The sequence below is a fragment of the Cyrtonyx montezumae genome, unplaced genomic scaffold (genome assembly GCF_038088225.1).
Source record: "Cyrtonyx montezumae isolate F1298 unplaced genomic scaffold, pur_monq_1.0 scaffold_3, whole genome shotgun sequence".
In the NCBI taxonomy this organism is placed as follows: Eukaryota; Metazoa; Chordata; class Aves; order Galliformes; family Odontophoridae; genus Cyrtonyx; species Cyrtonyx montezumae.
The window spans coordinates 89,593,226-89,613,995 of record NW_027072034.1 but is presented as its reverse complement, the minus strand read 5'-3'; the positions used below and the strand labels follow the sequence as shown (position 1 = coordinate 89,613,995).

Genomic DNA, 20,770 nt, shown 5'->3' with positions numbered 1-20,770 from the left:
AAGGGAAGGCTCTGGGAACACACGAACTGGTGAGGCTTTACCCTGAGTACTGTGTTCAGTTCTGGGCCCCTTGCTACAGGAAAGACATTGAGGCCCTGGAGCCCATCTGAAGAAGGACAACAAAGCCAGTCAAGAGTCTGGAACACAAACACTATGAGGAGAACCAGGGCTGCTTAAGTCTGGAGAAGGCTCAAAGGAGACCTCATTACTCTCTACAACTACCTGAAAGGAAGCTCTAGTGAGGTGGAGATGGGTCCTATTCTCCCAAAGAGGTAATGGTTTCCAGGTGTGCCAGGGAAGTCTGAGGTTAAATGTTAATTAAAACAAAACAAAACAAAAAACCAAAAAACTCTCAGAAAGGGTAGTGAGGTATTGGAACAGGCTTCCCAGGGAGGTAGTAGAATCTTTGGAGTTTTTCAAGAAAAAGGTAGATGTAACACTGACTATGCTATTTAGTGGTATGGTAGTGATGGGTTGATGGTTGGACTAGATTATTTAAGTGGTCTTTTCAACATTAATGATTCTATGATCGTGCCTTTCCAATACTAAAAGGGAGCTTGTAACAGGAGAAAGACTTTTTACACAGGTAGCTAGTGAGAGGACAAGGGGAAATAGTTTTAGACTAAAATAGGGGAGATGCAGATTAGATGTTGGGAGAAATTTTTCATTGAGAGGGTGGTGATGCACTAAAACAGACTGCCCAGAGAAACTGTGAATGCCCCCCCACCAGAGGTGACCAATGTCAGGTTGGATGGAGCCCTGGGAAGACTGACCTAGTGCCTGGCAATCCTGCCCAGAGCCAAGTAGAGTGGAACTAGATGCTCTTTAAAGTCAAGCCACCAAGCCAAGCCACCCTATGATTCATTCCGTCCCTGGAGCAAGCAGAAAATGTTTAAAAAACTGAAATATATTCAAACAACATTTATGGATCCCAAAAACCTGTTCCCACAGTGACTGATGAGCAAATTCACTAATTTATACAGAAAGGAATGAAAGGATACATCTCCACAGATCTGCTTCTACTCTTCTACATGCCGCAATTGCTTGGGTTTAGTGCCACTAGGTTAAGTCCTCCACTGGAACAATGAGATCAGGCTCTTTGCCTTCAGTACATTTCAAATCGAGACACAGCAAGTTGTCACGGGAGCTGATGGTGTTACTGGCTGATAACACCGCGGACAAAGCAGGCTGCAACATAATACCTGCTTAAGTACCTGTGAGAGTACTGACCTCTACGTGGCAAACCCTATGTGCTTTCAGTTGCATGAACAAGGCCATGCTTCAACAAGGAGGTGAGGTGCGACTCCAGCATTCAATTTTCAGGCCTTCTAAACTGTGTTCTAATTATGCGCAGGAACTAAGGAAATACCAGCATCAACAGATTTTCTGTAATTTATCCCTCTTTGTTGCAATTTTCAGGTAAGACATAGTAAATAAATAAATAAACTCTTACAGAGTTTAGATGGTCCATACAAAAGCCACAATGCAGTGGGTAGAAACAAAATGCCTCCACTGTAACCCAGAAGTCATGCCAGCAGCAGGGAAACAGATCCTCTTGGAGACCCAGATGAATCCACATCCTTGTGAGTGCTTCCACAACACAGCATCACTCAAGGTGGCTGGCAGGGGAGAAGAAAGTAATGGAGGATCCTTATGCTGTGCACCCAATAACTCACAAAATGTCAGGGATTGGAAGGGAACTCAAAATATCATCTAGTCCAATCCCCCGACTGGTATGGGGACACCGAAATTACGTCATACAGAAAAACACATCCATGTGGGTTTTGAATGTCTTCAGAGAAGGAAAACCCATGACCTCTCTGGGCAGCCTGTTCCAGTGTTCTGTTACCCTTACTGTGAAGGTTTTTCCTCATATTTATGTGAAACCTCCTATGTTCCAAGTTGCCCCCATTGCCCCTTGGCCTATAATTGGATGTCAAATCAATGCTCAGCACAGCTCAAGCCACATTTCCAGCATCTCCTTCAAACTTCCTTGGCTCCCAGAAGCTTACATCAGGACCACCACATTACCTGAATACTGGTTTTCTTGCGGTGGATTTTATACCTACAAGTTAAGCACTCCCAGAAACCATCTTCCTATGGAGCCAAATAAAAGAGCCACAGTGCCCCTGCCAGCTAGCACTGCTGTAGGTCGGCTTCTACATGGGGTCACATGAGAACATTTCTATGCCCAGTAACCTTGTTAGTTCCCTTAATGTCATTCATAATGCAAATGAGACAGCAAGCAAATGGCCAGAGGCCCAGAGTGACTAAAGCTCAGCATCCAGAAAGTCTTACATTGCCTCTAGCTCCAAACTAACTTCCCTCGATAACAAGCACCATAAACTTGACTATCAAAGCTACACATGCCCAGTCTTTGTTGTACAACAGGCAGTGATTTGTATCACTCGCTCCTATTTTTAGCATATTAATTAACTAATGCTACTGGTGAAGCAAGTGTCTCCAAATGGAGAGTGTGGCACCATTGTTTGAAGTCATCACCTCATCTTACACTATTGAAAATCATGACAGTGACCCTCCTGCTGATATGAATTTAACCTGACATGCCCATAAAGGCATGGGCGGGTGGTGGCCCAATTTTGTGCACATGGTTCTCCACATCACCCTGGACCCTATTAGTGCAGAAAGAGCTCACTGAAAGGAAAGAAGCCACATTATGCTAGGCCACCTAGAGGGTTGAATAGAAAAGGCTAAGGAAAAGAGCACGCAGCAGAACAAAGGCACTAATTAACACATTTCCATATTCAAACAAAGTAATAACTATGTAAAATGTTTTTCAAGGTGCAATAGAAGCTTAAGTAATAAGCACCATATCTGAGGGGATGCAGAACTCCCTCTCCAAGTCTCTTACATTTTACCAAGAAATTCAAAACAAGCTTTTTACATGTTATTTTAGCTTATAATCCCCCTACTCCAGTTCCTCCATGATAGCAACTCAAATCTTACCATCCTTACTCACAGGTAAATCCACCCTCAGACTTAAGTGTCAGGACAAGCTTTTGACTTAAGAAAAAAAAAAATCAAAATAAAACGGGGAGAAGATTTAAAACATTTGACTTTTAGACATATATTTTAACATAAAATTCTTAGTGCATTTGATAAAATCTGAATTAGAAAAATCTTAAAATAAAAAACACTTCTTACTGGACACCTGAAATCAGGCTATGAGCTAGACCTCTCTTTCAGACCTACATGTAACCCTGGTTAAAGTGAATCTAGTGCATGCTCTGAAGACATAGCTCTGACTCCTTTAAATTAACTGTAATTTATGCAATTCTACATTGGCATACAGAAGTCTTGCTGAATCTAAGAAAGGTAGTACAGCAATGTTTGAATGAACATTCAAACACTTCAAGGAAGGAAATTGCTTGTTAGAAAGCAGTATTTGTTTTGCTATCTATTCATAGGTAATAAATACAGTGAACCATACTCATCTCCATTTCCATATCACTTTTTTTTTTTCCTAAAGGATATTAAAAAACTAAGATCCAACCCTGCACAATCCCTCTGACTTCTACAAGCAATTTCAGGGCTGGAAAGATAAAAAATTAACAAGGATTTTCTGCACATGCAGCAAATGCAACCAGTAGTCAGGTATCCTGCAAACAACAGTTGAGCTACTTTGCTGGCTCGCTCTTGCAGGCAGATCAAGTGAACCAGGAATGTATCTGAACCAGGAAAACCCAAAGTTGACAGTCAAAGAAGAACACAACCAGAAGCAGGAACTCAGACAAGTCTACATAAGAAAACTGCCAGAAGGGAATCATCATCAGGCTGGACATTCTCAGTGTGCCAAAGCCAGGTGCAAACTCCACCTTCTTACAATGACCTTTGGTGCTGCTCTGGTTACAGGCTATTTTTTTTGTTTTTGTTTTAATCAGACAGCATTCATCCCTAGGGCTTGGCACATTTGTTGCAGTGCTGCAAACGCAGGAAACTGTTGCCTCGAGGAAGGCAACACTTCTCAGGGGCGTGAGAAAAGAAAATTTTAGAACTGGTATGTTAAAGTCTGTCAGGAGAATGATAACAGCCAAATAGTAATTCATAGACAGATATTGTTAAATGCTCACATTCCAATTTCACCTAACTTTGAACTTCACCCAGCCAGTGATATTATGGGCACAAGAATGGATTTTCGTTTTAGTAGATAACTTAAAAGAAAATCATAGGAAAACAATATAAGCAATGCTTTTATTCTTTCCTAATTTGATCCAAATGCATGAATGCATGCAATTCCAACCAGCTTCCAAACAAATGCTTTCAAAAAAGGAATGAACACTGGTTCACGTGCTTTTTTGAATGCAGTTGGTTTTAACTGCACTGGCAATTTTTTCCTCTTGTTTTTGTACTTCTTTGAGGCACAGAACTTTTTCCCCCATGTTAACTATTTCTGCTTTTAAAGGCATAATCAGTTGACTATTAAGCACTTCAATAAAATATTATATCAGTGTCAAGTATGACCAAAGAAAACACTATTAAGTAAAACAGAATGCAGATGTAAACGCTTCTTTCCTTTGAGTAGGTGGGAGGGCAGACAATTCTATTCCTGGGCTACAGTAACACTAAAAAGATTGGCCTTTGTATGAATGCATTTAAAGCATCCCAAATGCTAACGTTATCTCACAACCCAAGTGAGATAACCTGGAAAACATGCTGAGCACTTTACATAAGCAAGTATATGAGCAATCAACACAATATGCTCATTAGCTGATCATAAACTAAATTAATAAATAGTTTTTCAGAAAATCATTTTTGTAACTTGTTCTACTAATTCAATATGACAGCTTAACAAAGATCAGGATTGTATTTAGCACTTAAATCATCAGAAGGTCAGAACCCAAGCAGGTAAGAAGAATGGCAACTTCTCTGACAGCACAGGAATTCCACCAATGTATGTCAGCTAAGGCTGTTTTCCTTCATTTTCTTCCACCTCACCTTCCCCAGTCAGATAGTCCTACAACTTCAGGAGTGATTCTGCCCATACAAGTACTCCCCAGGCCTTGTCTCCTTGCTGATGGACCAGTGATGGCTCTCGTAGCTTTACTTTTCCAGAGAGTTTGATATACTAATATGAACTGCCCCTTCCAGGAACAAGCAAGCCTTCTTTTGTCTGGCAATAAAATCATGCAAATTAATCTTTCTTCTGACATGTGTCATGCAAGAACTATCTATGCAACTACAATTACTTCACAACAGTTATTTTCCTTCTATGAATCTGATCCACCTAACAAAGCCACTGTGGACTTTTTTTCCTCTCTCTATGCGAAGAGCAGATCCTGACTAAAAGTTATAGTGTGCTTTACCTCCTGCAGGGTGGGAACCCAACATTTCTTACATTGGCTAAAAGGGAAATGAATAGCACAATGCCCAGCAGGAGTTCTGAGGACAAAACATGCCTCTTGGTGTTACACAGTATTTCATGCAGTCATCCTCCAGGTCACCAGCGTGTCTTTGCTCAAACACTTCCATGGCACTGACTTCCACAGAACTTTTGTCTGAATAAGGACCCAGGATTTGGTCCAGAAGAAAAAAAAAAAAAAAAAAAAAAGGGGGGTGGGAGGAAGGGGAACAAACAACAAAATGTTTCACCTTTCTTAACTTTCAAACATCAATTAATAAAGTCCCAGAAACAGTGGGCAAATATCTATCATGCACTACAGAACTAACTTAAAGCTGAATTTTTCCTCTTCTTTCACAGGTTCTTTGTAGACACGGATTTTGAAAGTTAGCAGTCATGAGACGCTGTGCTCTATTTGTCATGGTAGCATCTCACCTGCCATAAGACTCTGCTGAAGAAAACAGAAACCCATACAAAGAGATGAGTCTAGAGATCTACACTATTACTTTCTGTCCCTCAAAATCTGCCACACTTTCTGCTTCCAAGCTTCATATACCATTAAAATAACAGTAAAGAGATTTTCATCATTTTATTAGCCTCTCCATTACTACTTGTGCCCAGAAATACATAGCTCCTCTTACTGAAAGCCTGTTTGCCTCTTCTCCCTCAAAATCCGTTTCTTTGTAGGTCCACAGACACAGAAAATTATCCTGTGCCAAAACAGTGCCATGTATGGTCTCCATCGTAACAGCTTACCACAAGGAAGCAGTCAGACATCTGCGATTCTGCACAACCAGAAAGATGAAAGAATAAAAGGCAAGCTGCAGTGGAGGAACAAGGAGTGGTCCTCCCCAGGTCTGCAATGTCACGTACACAGCTCGGCAGTCAGGACATTTTCCTGCTCCTCCTGGAACAACTCTGCAACTTGAAGCACAGCATATGAGCAATCATTACCAAATCGTGAAGCACTATAGGAAGAGGAAGAGGTGGGCCCACGGCAAGAGCAGTGAGGGATAAAAAGCTACCTGTAAGTAGGATAAGAGCAGCAAAGAGATGTGACTTTTGATCTCTAAAGAATGATTTCTCTTGGGCTATCAAATAAGCAGGACCCTCTTAATCTGAGAGAGAGGTAAGCATCTGGTTTTACCAAGCTATACTCTAAGGACAGAATGACTGGTTGCAGAACTCAGGTGACTTTAAAGTTCAGAAGATTTTAGCTTACAGAGGTAAGCTTACAGATTTTAGCCACCAGCAGGCTAAGAAAATGAATGACATTGTGAAATACAAGCACTAGTCACCACATGTTGATCTAAATGCTGTCAGTGCACAGAGTGAACGAAGTGGCTTAAAGAAAGCTGTCCTATGTATTGGCAGCTCCCAGCCAAAAGACTGTGCTCTTCCAAACTCAACTGTATCCTTTTGCCCGTGCTTACAAAGCAGCATCTATGCCAGAGCTGGTCCAGGGCTGTGCTTCATTGTTAGACCCTTCTAGTGAAGAACGAGGCTTCAGAATGCATTGCAAGAGTGGGGGTAGGGGAAGAAGAAAATCTCTCGTTCAGAAAACATGCTTCTCTCTTTCCTAGAAGTAGCCTGTTCAGATGAAACCAACAGCAAGGAAGGACACACTCCAGTTTAAGCCATGCTTATGTGAATCATTACTCACTGAAAGGGGAAAAAGAGCTGCAGAGAGAGAGAGAGATACAGAGACTAAAAAAGAAAAAAAACACTGCACAGCAGAAGCCACACTGAAATGAATCAGGAGGTAGAAGGAGAGACACTACTGTGCTCAAGACTAATGCTAGCCATCAAGGCCAGGTGTAATAACACCTAAGAAAAAAAAATGTGTTCAACACATGCATGGAAGGAGCAAGGGAAAAGTCTGCCACATGTCAAGTCACATGTCAAAGGAGGTCATCTAGCTGAAAGAATGCAAATGGAGAAATGAAACAACAGACTTAATCCAAGCTGGCTGAGAGCAGAAGCTCTGGGGAAGGGAAAGAAGAAATAAGAGTGGAAGACATTCTAAGAATGGTCTCTGCATCTCAAACATCAAGAAGAAGACATAGTGGTAAACAGTTATGCATTGATATTACCCAAAAGCTGCATGTCATGTTCCTTTTCCCACTGCTAACACTGCAGTCACTGGGAAGTGATTTCTCATAACTGCACAGTTCCCATCACAAAGGACAAAGCATATCAAACTGTAGAGAAAGTCTACACGTTAAGTCATGCACTACTCCAAAATACCCCTGTAAAATGTGGCATCTGCTCCAGAGCTAGCTCCTGTGAAAGTCTAATATGGTTAATCCTTTCAATGAAACTACAGTACACTTAACTTCTGTACACCACAAAGAAAAAACAAGTGAATTTTGCATGTAAATATATAATAATTGTTACTAGGGAATAGAGACCTCTGCTTAAGAGCAGAAAGCTTCAGAAACTATATTCACAAGAAAAAAGGAGAACATAATGGTTATTTACAAAAAGAGTAGTTTCACTGCTTGCTTGGAAACAAGTTAGAGAAAGAATCCTAACGTTCTGGGTTATTTTTCTTACTTACTTTTAAAATCGATATTCCCTGTGCTTCAGTAACGTAACAGGATCACATAAACACAAAAAATACGAAACTGTATTTTAATCTGGTCAGTGTCCAGATAACAAAAGTTACAAAGCTCAACATTCATTCTGGGCTAATTACACATCATGAAAGTTTCTACTATTTTGGCTATCACGTATCTGTCTGTAGAAACAACCCACAGCGATTCGAAAACATTAGCGAACCAGGCAAAATATAGATGAGACTAATTCAGTTTTACTGGCACCATGTATTAGTCACCAGGCACAGAACTCCAGGTACTTAACAGCTGCCCATTACAAGATCATCATCAATACACTGCACGAAGGCCTTCTGTAAATAGTCCCAAGAGCAAGAACAGCTCTTCCCACATCATGATAAGGATCCAGAGATGTTGCCTTTGAGCCAACAGCAACTTATCTTTTCACATCACATGCAGGCATACCCAGAGCACCTTTGCCTACCTGTGGCACAAAGGGCAATGAATGTTTGTGCATGTTTCCGGATCAAAAGCAACTTGTCTTTAGGTAGAGGCAGCTTCCGTAGAATGTGCTCAATGAAATCATGTGGGGTAACTGCTGCAAGGTTCCACTTCAACTTCCCCAATACCACGAGCTCCCATTCCTGCAGAGGGTTAGGTTGGAGAAGATAAGCCATAAGCAATCTGCAGAAAACACTGATTTCTCCAACTGTAATTATATCACTACTAAATTGGTTTTGCTCGTTTTTTGTTTTTTTTTAGTTGTTTGCTTTTTTAAAGTATGCTCCTATTGCTTTGAAGCTACTTACTTCATTCCTCCCCCCCCCCCGGCTCCCAACACTGGAAGTGTTAAACTCTACTGAAAATAATGATACCTACCAGATCCTGCCAAGATTTTACTTTTGTACTGTGTTCAATGCCCACCCAGAACATTTAGCCTGCAATTACATACTGCCAAGGTCACTGTGGTTCTTTCCAGTAACTTATTTTAAATGGTAATAGTTATTACTTCATAGTCATTTAAAGTCCTAGGGGTAATGACACACAAAAATAATTACATATACATTCTCTTTCAAAACTGAGGAAGTTCACTTGATGGCATTCTCTCCAAAACTATAGTCACAGGGTCCTGCAGATAAACCTGGTGGTGCTTAAAGTAAAGCTTTGCAGAAAGAAAATGAATGTTAACACAGCCAAGAAGTAGCCTATGTACATTATATAGCAATAAATAACGTAGGATCTAACCCCACACTATTTGCATGCTCCAAACTCCCGGTGAAACCAAAGAAAAACTTGGGTGGGTATGTAACTACTGGACATTCCCTACAGTGTGATAACGTACAAAAATGGTACCGCATCAGCAGATCTGATCCTCCTCGTGGGACTTGAAACTGCATATTTCAATGTTTAAAACAAAGTTTTGAATACCTTTCAGCACCCACAGAGTGAACAAAACTCAGGCCCTGGACTTGTTTCTGTCTCATGCACCAACAGTCATTAACTAACTTCCATGCCCTGGCTCTTGAGTCTTAATAATGCATTAGCCTGATTGAACCCAGCATGGCAGGGTGCCCCAGCTAAGTTTGTAGAGCTGGCAAGCCAAAAAAAAAATTTTTAAAGTCCTTTAATATTGCAGTTTAGGTGATGTCAACTAATGTTGCTGAGAAACCATAAACATGGACCCTATAATGCCATTTCTGCGATAGTTTTTCTGAATATATCCCTGCTGTAACAGCAAGTTACTTTCCTATAGACATTCCTACTGGATTACAGCAAAGCTCTCCATAGCTTGGAAGTCTCACATTCATGTAGGTAACAGAGCCCAGAAATTGGTGTGGTTTTTTTTTTTGTTGTTTTTTTTCTTTCTTTCTCAAGAAAACCTGTGAAACATCTTAACACAATGGCAATTTATGTTAACTAAAGACTGATCTAATGTAAGGATCAACAAGCACGTGACAGATTCTGACAGGGAAAAGCATGTAATCTACAAGACTGTATACAGGGAAGCTCTTAAAACAGGCTTCAATCAACATGACGTAAGAAGAGATATATTATCACCCTCCCTCTCACATGGGACCTAACACATCCTGGGGCAGCCAGCACTGTCTATGAGACACCTAACACCTATGACAGCTGTGGCAGGGCTTGCAGCCCACAGCCCTTCATTCTACAGATGAGTGAGTTCCTGGCTCCTCCCTGAGGGAATTCCCACTAGCTTCCCCAAGTGATTATCAGAAGAATTCTGGTGGGATTCAGCTCACTACAGATAACCAAAAGGATCAGTGACAGCAATCTGAACGATACAACCCACAGGCAGGCTTAACGCTCACCTAGTGCGCTGTAAATAATAATCATTCCAACAAAAAAAACATGGCTGTTTCTGCCTTCTTTTCTGTCTGTTTTCACCTTGAACTCTCCAACACCAGTACCAGACAGGTCCATTAGTTTACAGTGTTTAATTGAGCTGAATTTTCACCTCGAAGATAATGACTGGAAATCGGACCCGCAAGAACAAAGCCACAACTTCCTAACCTGTAACAAGCAGCTGAAGCAAACTCTGATCAGTCACACAGTACCTGACACCCCAACCTTCCTCGACAACATCCCGCGGCCAAAGTTCCCTCTTACTGCAGAACTGCACCCGCCCGAACCGCAGCACCAGGTGGCACTTCTGCAGGGCCCCGGAGGGCAGATGGCTGCGTCTCCCTGCTCTGCGCAAGGCCGGCAGGCAGCAGTCGAGAAGCTGGGCGGCCTGGCAGCGCTTCAAGGGATGAAGTCATGCCCGGTTCCGCGTGTTTGTCACCAGATGGCGCCGAAGCGCCACGCTAAATAACACGGCGCCGGTGGCCTCCCGGCGCACGTGTGCGCCCACGGCCCCGGGGAAAGGGCCCCGCTGGGAGAGCGTGGCGCCGGGCTGGAAGGCGTGCACTCTCGGTAGCTCCGGCCGCCAGCGCACCGGACAGCGGCTCAGTAATGCGGAACTGGCGCTGCTGCGAATGAGCCAGAAGCGGTGGAAGTGACCCCCTTGCAGTCCCACCCCTCGGGCACAGTGCGCCCCCAGTGTTGGGTCGATCCCCCTTAGACATGCCGGTGCCTCTAGCGCGTTTGACCGTTCGCATGAGAGTGTGCGGGGAAAAAAACGAACAAACATAACGCATGATTTTAAAAGGAGTGGGCAACGGGGCAGCCGACTTGATGGGGGGGGAGGGGAAGAGAGAGAACAGAAGGCTGTCAGCGAGCAGAGGGTGGGTGTATAAGGGGGCTGCTTACCAGCAGCTCTTGGGTTTTGATGGAATTGTCCGTGTATATGCAAAGCTTCTCTGCTGTGAGGGGGATTGTCTCTTTAAGCTTGGAGGCCAGGAACATGCACACTGCTCCCAGCAGTTGCAAATGACACTTTCGAGTGGGCACCACAGCTAAGAATCTGTCCAAGTAATTCATAGCCAGAGGGAAAACTTCTTCTTCACACTTCTGCTCTTCACAGACCTGCAGGCAAGTAGCACGGGGGGGTGGGGGGGAGAAAGAGACAAGGAAAAAAATAAATAAATGAGTATCCCACAAAACATACTAGTGCCTTGGCACTACAGCTCCTCCTGATTTCCTCTTCTGAGGAGCTAAATTCTGGGGGAGGGGGTATCTCTGGAGAGGCTGGGAATGCCTGTCAATCGGCTTTCACATTCCTTTAGTTCATTCAATGAGAAATGAATTCAAGATACTGTGTGGGAGAGCCCCATCCAGCTGCAAGCTAGCAGTCTTTCTTTTTTTCATTTCGTCATATTTTCAAAAAATCAATAAAAATATCCAGACCAACCCAAGAGTCCTAGTTTTGGTGCTCCTGGCATCCTATGGCGATCCCCTATCCTTTCCAATAACTGCAAAAATCCTTCCGTGGGGGAACCTCCAGACCCGCACCCATGAGGCGTCAGGGGAGGAGGGGAGGGGGGGGGAAGGCCGGGAGAAACACAGCAAGGACGATTTGGGGTCGGGAGAGGCTGAGCAGCTAGTATCCTGAGAAGTGAAAAAATTACCACAAAAATTTACCAAAAATCAGAGCCTAATCATGCCTAAATCGCACATGAAAACAGAGTGGGGGGTCTGGGCTTCCCGACTCAGGGAGCTGAGAGGGAAGATATGGTAAAAACACCCCCAGAAAGGCAAACAGAAGGGGCAAATAAAAAACAGTAGGATCAGGGCAAGGCAGTTAAATCTGCAAGGCTCTGGCCCGCGACCGCCCTACATTAAGTACGGAGGTGCGGAGAAGCTTCGCTGCCTGCTTGCTCTTCCCAGCAGCCCCCGGCCACGTTGCGGTCCCGGGGCGTGGCAGCAGGGTGCTTTGGGGTGCCCCTTCTTTGAAAGAAATAGGAAGACGAGCCGAGCGTGTCCGAGCAGTTGCATGCAGCTCAATATGGCGAAAAAAAAAAGCACGTCCTAACCGCTGCATACGTGATCATAAAATACTCGCCGTGCAAAACGCAGGGTCATCCCTTGCCTCCGTCCCTTGCCCTACCCTGGCTTCCCTTTCCTATAAGGTCCTCAAACCCAGGTGCCAGCAGCCGAAGATGGCTCATCTTTTCACTTCAAATGACTTTTCCGACCTTTCCCTTCTTCCCCCCTTCCTCCTCCCTCTCGACACCCGACTTGAGCGGCGGCAGCCCCTGGCAAGGCCACTTCCCCCGAGGACTGCAGGATGCTTGAAGCCCCCCACCACGACGCAACGGGAACTGGGCGGGCTCTGCGGGCGGAGGAAAAGGCGAAAAAAGAAAAACATACACAAGAAGTAAAATCCACCGCTAACCGGAGAGGTAAATGGGTGCGGGGGTGAGAGGACGGGGTGCCGCTCGTGGGGCTAGCTGCACCAACCTCCAGCATCCAAGTAGCCACCATCCTCCTCATGAAGGGCTGGATATCCTTCTGCACGCACTTGAAGTAGGAGCACTGGGGCAGGTACCGCTCCTCTATTGTCAGTAAGTTGTGTAAAACACGGTCATCGTAGAGCAAGTTCGGGTCCGGCAGAGCTCTTCTCGTGGGATCCACCTCGCAGCACAGCAACTCCATGTTCCCAAAGCGATTTCCCTCTTACTCTGATGGAAAAGTTTTTACGGGTGGGGGGGAAGGAGGAGGGCGGAGGGAAGGGGGTGGGGAGAAAAGAAGCATAAAGGAGGAGGGCGGCAGCGTTCCTAGCCCGTTCCTGCCTCCCTCGAAGTTGGATTGCCCTTCTTTTTTGATTTCTAGTCTGACGTTGAAGGGAAGCGGCACAAACCACTAGGACAGACAGACAGCTCTCGTTATTATAGAGCACCGCAGCCGGTCAGACGTAACATCAAACGCGGGCTGCTGCTGTTTTTTTGTGTGTGTGCGGTTTTTTTTTGTTTTTGTTTTTCTTTTCTTTTCCACTCTGTAAGCTAACAAGGAACCAGGAGGCCCTCGAATAGGGAAACGCTCACAAGTGACAGTTTCTCCTTTTCCTTATAGTGGCCGAACAGAACCTGTTCCACACCTTCCTTCTGCAGAAGCCTGCCCGAATCTGCCTCCCCCGTTTTCTGAGAAGCCATAGCCTCCCCCAGCACCTACTGACACTACACGGCGGTCTGTGGACGAAATGCCCTGGTATGGGTCAGTGCCAGATTCACGTCCCGGCCCGCCAAGCGCCTGACCCACTCCTCCCCCCGATACACCCTGACTACGCAGCCGTGGGGGCAGAACCTGTTAACTGCAGCGTAACAGTTAACGCGGAAGGAAAAAAAAAGCTCCCTGAAGGGTGCCCGTTCGGCAGCGTTTTCACGGTGAAACGTAGAGAAAAAAAAATCAGTTACTGCAGAGTTATTGCAGTTATTGCTCCGCTCTATTTCCAGTGAGCGAGCTGCTTTAGCAGTGCAAAGTCACACCAATGTAACTTTTAAGAAACGTCGCGGGTAGTTAAGGGGGGGAGGGGGAGCAGGGACAGTCCTGCACCGTCGATTTCACCGCTCCTCACGCCAGCTGTACGCGCCACTGCCGCCGAGCGCAGCCCACCACGCGCGTCCGCGGCACGGGGCCGACCGCTCACGCTTCATATCCGCCGTCTCTACGAACGACCTGCCCCAGCCCGCACCTCGCTGCCTCGCCTACCTCTCGGTCGGCGCAAAGCAGCCGCCTGGAAAATGTGTCAACTTTGTGAAGCCTGCGCTGCAGCCCGCTGCGAGGCTGAGGCTCCCGAGGAGGCGGCCCCGAGGTGCGTGCGGACAGCACGCTGCCGGCAGCCGCCCCCACTCCCCCACGCTGGCTGCTGGTGGGGAACTACCGCTTTAAAACTGCGACTTCGGAGTTTAGGGCGCTGCTTCTCCTCCCTCTATTTGCATAGCCAATGGCTCTAGGGCTTTCGCTACTGCGCGCTCATTGTTACCGGGCAGATTGGATTTTAAGGACGCGTGCTGCCCGATATGGAAAGCAGCGCGAGTAGGCTGAGGGCGAGCCGCGTCCCCTTACCTGGCCGTGCCGCTGGCCCCGGATCTGCGTGTGGTTGAGGCTTTCCTTTCTAGCCCTCGCTACTCCGTAGCGGAATAGGAGGGGGAGAGGGAGGGATGGTACTCCTGAGTTGCATTTCATCGGGGTGTAACCACCAAGGCTACTCTGCAATACCGATAGTGATGACCCCATAGGCAGCCCTCTCCTTCACTCCCAAAAAGCAAGCTTCCTCCCCGCGACCCTTCGGCTAACGGCAGGCAGCTGAACCTTCCGCGTACTGCTGATGACGTGTTCCCCACGAAATGATTTGCACGTCCCCCCTCCTCGTCCCGTCCATGAACTGAGTAGCTTCCAGACAAAAGCGGAAGGCAGCGGCAGCCGCGGGCACCATGTGCGGCCCCTTTAACCCCCAGAACGAGTGCGCACTGCGCGCTTGGGCAGGGATTCGCCTGAGCGAGGTTACGCTGTACGACGGTAAGGGGTTCGTTGTATGTCGAGAGTGGCCAGCCGGGATCTGCTGAGGCGCGTTGAGCTCCACAGTGAAAGGCTGTTTAGCTTCCACCATTCATTTCCCCTTCCTGACTACTCCTGTAAAAACAGAGCGTGTTGTGTCAGCATTACGTTCTCCTTCTCCAAACTTAAATTTGTAAGTGCTCCCGTCTGACTTTCTTGCCCGATAGTGCAGCGATTGTGATTTACGCAGGTTTCGAGAGGGGGGGCTGTGGGGGGATCATGGGTATTCTAACAGCTCGACACCAACTTTCCGAAGTGGAGCGATGTCTGGAGTACGGAGGGGACCTGGGGAGCCGTGGGGGCCACGCGGCTCACTGTGGGGAGTCAGAGGGTCCTGCATCCCTGCCATTTTGGTTGGGGAGGGTCCAGCTAAAAGAAAGAAAAAACTCTTAAAGTCAACCTACGGGAGCATTTGAGCCCCGCAGGTGGAGGTGTCGCTGATCAGCAGCCACGTCGGGATAAGGAAAAAGAGAAATAAATAAATAAACACCACCACATCGTTTCCCGGTCCCATTCGCAAACGGAAAACAGCGGTTCGCTGCAACGAGACCGCACTGCACGAAGCCGGGGCGGGGCGGGGCTGGACCGGGCCGGGCCGTGCCGTGCCGTGCCCATCCGGTGATGCTGGCCATGCTACGCCCGACGCTGCCGCTTCTCCCGGTCCGCGCGTCCACGTGCGCTGCCGGGTGCGTTTGGAGAGAACAGATGTTTTAACATGGAGAGATTACCGAGTGACATATGTTAAATACCGCTCGCCCTCCAGAAAAAAAAAAACAAAACAAAAACATAAACTTTTCTCCTTTCAAAGGCATAAGGCACTCTGAGCTGAGCCCCGCCGGTGTGTTCTCGGTGCGGTGCAGCAGCGCTGCAGGTCCCCGGGACGAGAGGAACAGACCTCAATTGTGCTTGAACCACAGATCAGCAGGCATGGTGTGTGCACACTAGTTGCACACAAGATTTTTGTTTGTTTATTTGAAATAAGTATTCCCTTACAGAGCTTGAAACCTGGAGTGTGAAACATGAGAATCTGGAAGTGAAACCGACTGGAAGGCAAAACAAACAAACAAACAGAAACTACAACCAAAAACGTAAACAGATGAATGTAATTCCACTTTCCATGTTGAGGAAAGCCCCAGAAGCAAACATGATATATAATAAAATATGGGCTAGATTTGAAAGAAAATTATTCCAGCTGCAGTCCCTGGAAACAGCTTGTCTTGGTATTTTCTTTCTTTTTTCTTCCCCCTTTTTCTTTAATATCTGTTTAATTGTAAAATACATGTTGTGCATCCAGTGGGAGCAAAGTGGTAGACTCATTCTTTCCTTTGCTTTCTCGTTAAAGGTTGGAAAGGGATTTGGATCCCACAGGAACTGTTGCACATTACCTCTATATTTTCAGGGAGTTATTTCCAACTTTAAGTGCAATTTTCAACGCTAAGATCTGTCTAGTTGGAGCTTTATCATTAATTGCACCTTCAAACAACATAATCACCGAACAGGTGAAATATATCTTGTATAATAACACTTGCTTTTAGAAGGTCATTGTAAGCAGACAACAGTTACACCGTTAATAGGTTCTGAGTGATGACTTAACATATTGTTAATTCTTCAATCCCTTCTCTTTTGTGCTGCTTCTTCATTATCCTTTCTCATTCCTTAGTTTTAACTTTTTTTCAGAGTAGTAATTATAAAATGTGTTTGTGCAGTGCAAGGAGTACTCAAGTCCATGTATAAATGTCTTTAATAGGTGAGGTTGGAAAGGACTAAAAAACAAACAAATGAAAAATTTGGGGAATGATCACATACCTGGAAATCATATGTTTTAGTCTTGAAGACTGTAAGCTCATCACTGTTTGCCCAAGGACATTCCCAGGTTGGAAAGGACTAAAAAACAAACAAATGAAAAATTTGGGGAATGATCACATACCTGGAAATCATATGTTTTAGTCTTGAGGACTGTAAGCTCATCACTGTTTGCCCAAGGACATTCCCAGGTCTGACATGAACATGATCTAGGCAAAATGAGAGAAAAGTAGGAAAATTTAGGAAAATAGAAAACAAAGTGGCATATTTAGGCTAACGAGAGTGAACTCTGCAAATTTAATTAATTCTTCTATTTTAATTTAGGGCTGTGTCTTTAAAGATTAGTGGGGTTAAAGCCCAAAAAGTGTATTCTACAATAAATATCTACCACAGTGGAAGCAGGCTTTACTACACAATGTTCTATGATGTGTGTCAAAGAAACTCCCCTTGCTATACCCTTACCTTGCAGGAGTGCTGCATACTTTCCAGGGAATATTGCAGATTTGATACTCTCTATGATGAATTTAGTTAGTAGGCTGTCATTCTTTTACAGGGAGCACGAACATGTGACAGGTCCTTCACACATGCCAGGAAATCAATTGAAATAGAGAGCACTTGACATTTTTACAAGATTGGGCCCCTGTTATGCAGAAACTGGCATAAACTCCATTTTATTTTTGTTAAGTACTGTGGGGAGAAAGCTTTTTGTTTTGTTTTGTTTTGTTTTGTTTTGTTTTGTTTTTGAGGAGAGACTGCAAAGAGCAAGAATAGTTCTGATGAATTGCAGGTACAGATAATTGATATCTTTTATCATTAACAATAGTATTAAAGGTACTCACTACAACATAGTATTCTTTTTTCTTGCTCTGCTTTTGGATAAGTTTTTACTGCTTAAAATTTTCTTTTCTATTATTGAATTCTTGCATGCCATTGTGTGATTTCCTTGCCTCTGAGTTGTTTTTATCAGTTTTAAGTTCAAAGATGGCTTCAACATTAAATGAAAAATCTCCTTTTCTTTCCAGACTATAAGGAGAGCTTAATAAGAGACTCTGTCATCAAACCTTCAGCTGATCTGTAATTTTGAGGCATCTTGCTATCACAGACTCTCCTTCCTTATGTGACTTTTCTCTACAGTGTCTCATTCTTCATCTAATACATACGGTTTTTCTGTTATCAAAACAAATTTGTTGTTTAAATTTCCTTCTATTCTTTTTTTTTTCTGTCTACGTTGAAGGAAATATTATATAATTAATATACATATGTAGTGCACCCAGGTCTTTACAAACAGGGAACAAGAGAGGAAGACCTTTAGAGCAAATTTTGCCTTTTGTGTGGCATTGGGAAAGGTACTTCATGCCTTGGTTGTCTTAAAGTTTCTGTGAACTGCTAAATAATCCAGAAATGTATTCCCACAAGCAGCTGTATCTTATAGGCAACTGTAATGACATTTTTTCATTTCTAATAAGAAAACCTATGCTGAGACACATTTAATAGTTTGCCGAAATGAACAAGGTGTATATTTTGTGGTGAAGAGCAAGATATTTTATGGGGTGCTACATCAGTATGAAATTTTGTTTTGGAAGCCACACAAATAATGGTGTTAATGGACAATTTGTTGTGGGTTAAGTAGGGCTTCTCATTTTTGTTCAGATCAATAGAGATTTTCTGAGTTGTGAAAGTAGGTCGATTTTTTTTATAAGTGGAAGAGAAGCTAGGTTTTCCCTCAGAACATGGCAGAGAATTTACAGAGGAAATAACCTCTGTTAAAACACCAAACTCTATCTGTAAGGAAATACTAGTTTCACCAGTGTTCTGGTTTAAATAACCACTGATACAGTATTTTGGATGTCCCCTTTGCATTCCAGGAACTATGAAATACTCACTAGATTTGTTGACTTTGGTCTTCTTAACACAGTCAAACACTGAATATTATGAAGACACTGTCAGCTTAAATAAGTGATAAATGTCCTTTGCTGAAGTAAACAATTTTACTTATTTTCTACTTCATTATAAGTTATTACTTCATTATAAGTTATTCTCACAGATAAACAGTTTTGATATTTTACTACTCTGATCTGTGTCAATTACATCCAAATCTGGGAAAATTAATCAGTTTAAAAATATGCTAGACTGAAATATTACGTTGCATATAATGTTAATGACCGTCTGAGTGCAATTCTATTACTTGTTTTTTTTCCTTGTCTTCTCTTTTTGAAATTCAGTATTTTATTCCTGTAATGCAGTATCTTGGCACCAGCATGCTGCAAATGAAAAAGTGTGTATATTTTAATATTAGCAGTGATATAAAGCCTTTAAAAAGTCTGCACCTCTTTTCACAGTAGCAATTACATCCAGAGTCTTCGGTCTCTTGCCAGGATCTTCATGGCTTCTGAAAACACAGAAAACTATGTAGATGGCCCACAAGCTCCTTACCACTCCTTGGTACCTGGACTGCTGAGCAGCTGTTGCCATGGTTGAAGCTTTGCTAGGCATTTGCACGTGTAGCAATGACTAAGACCTCAGGGACCAACTCCTTGTCTTGGTACAATGAGGCAGCTAACATCTTTCAAGCTCTACCTGCAATCCTTTCAAGTTTAAGCCCCTGCCATTCTCATACAGATAGCTTTTGTCTGATGAGATTGCCTTGATAGACATGATGAAAGCCACATCTGCTGTCAGTTACAGCCAGGACAAAACTCCTGCTGATGTAGGAGGGAAGGTGTCTTAGGCAGGGACTGAGGCAAGAAGGCAGCTGAACTGAAAGTTGTTCTCCTATTAAAGTGGGAAGCAGTTATCACAGGCCTCTCTGAAACCCACTGCTTCTGTTCCTGAAGGATTCCCAAAGTGCCTGCGGGTCCTGACAGAGGCAAAACACTTGGGCAGTAGCTAGGTAGTGGTGAGTGATTTCTGACAAGCAGCCTCTCCCCATGGCCCTCAGGAGTCTTCCTCTCCACAGCTCTGCTACCTCACTTCTACAGTATTTTTACAGCATGCTGGTTTGCTTCTGGCTAGGAAGCTTTTCTATTTTTTTTTCCACTTTTCTGGTTCTGAAATTGGTCTTTACACACTTTGTATGTATGACCTGATGTACTTCAGCTCTCTAATTGAACATAAATGTACACAATTCTGAGAGAAACGTCAGACTTGTGTGTAGACTTGTTTATGTCTTCGGCTGGAAGGGGCCTTTGGAAGTCATCTAGGGCCATCTTCCAAGCTACATCAGGTTGCTCAGGGTTTCATCCAACCAAGTTTTGAGAAGATAAAGATCCCACAGCCAATCTGGACAATCTGTCCTAGTGCTGCACCAATTTTTGAGAGGAATAGGTTTTTCCCTAAGTCCTGCCAGAATTTGCCTGGCTGCAGTTTTTGTCTGTTGCCTTGAAGCTTCTTGAGTATTCAGAAAAGGTAAGAAACTGATGGGTCTTTGCTGTCCATTGACATAACCCCATATGCATAGTTGAGAATATGATGCAGAGGATGTGGTTTTTACTAGTAAATGTAACTAAACTGCCTTATTATTCAAGAAAATCACTAGTATATATGTTACATTTTGCTCCCCTTCCTCAGAACTTCTGGATCACCTCTGCTTTTTCCTCCCTTGCTTCTGTTCTGGGTTGTGTGCTCTACTCATTCCTTATCCCTGAAGCTACAAATTTGTACTTCCAGCAAAACAATTTTATGCTACTGTTTCTTTATGCTGAAACTCTCACCTGAGTTACTCACCTCATCTTGGTATGGCAATAGCAACTTTGAACAGGAAGTTCCTGAGCAGCATTATCTCCTCATTGTTTTACATGGTTCCCAAGATACTGCCCAGTGAAATAGAGGACCTTTTTCCTGAGCAGCTGCTGTGGTGTCCAGACATAAACTCTTTTTGTTGTTATTTATGGGTTGGTTGTTTTTTCTTAATTTTGTTTTCCTTTGGGTGGGGATATTCAAATTTTTATTTTTAGGACTCATTGGTAGAAATCATCATTTTGGAACATGTGCCACAATGACCTGTGGGTTAGGAAAACATAATGTCTATTTTACTAATGTGAAACAGAGGCTATAGGATGTAAAGCAATGACCAGGGTCTCGAGACAACATGGAGTAG

At 44.1% G+C, this 20,770-nt stretch overlaps 1 protein-coding gene across 3 annotated transcripts in view; it reads right to left on the bottom strand.

Annotated features, from left to right (window-relative positions):
* Window positions 1-14,109, bottom strand: part of CCND2 (cyclin D2) — a 36,824-nt gene extending 22,715 nt beyond the window's left edge. The window contains exons 1-4 of one of the 3 annotated variants that reach the window (XM_065742371.1): window positions 14,023-14,109; window positions 12,775-12,993; window positions 11,185-11,400; window positions 8,399-8,558 (exon numbers count right to left, since the gene is read on the bottom strand). In XM_065742371.1, the coding sequence (XP_065598443.1) occupies window positions 8,399-8,558; window positions 11,185-11,400; window positions 12,775-12,969 (571 nt within the window). In that variant the 5' untranslated portion in view covers window positions 12,970-12,993; window positions 14,023-14,109. Of the gene's footprint in view, window positions 1-8,398; window positions 8,559-11,184; window positions 11,401-12,709; window positions 13,019-14,022 lie in introns of those variants that run through there. The other 2 variants (XM_065742372.1, XM_065742373.1) reach the window with 2 other exon arrangements.
* Between the last annotated feature and the right edge of the window lie 6,661 nt (window positions 14,110-20,770).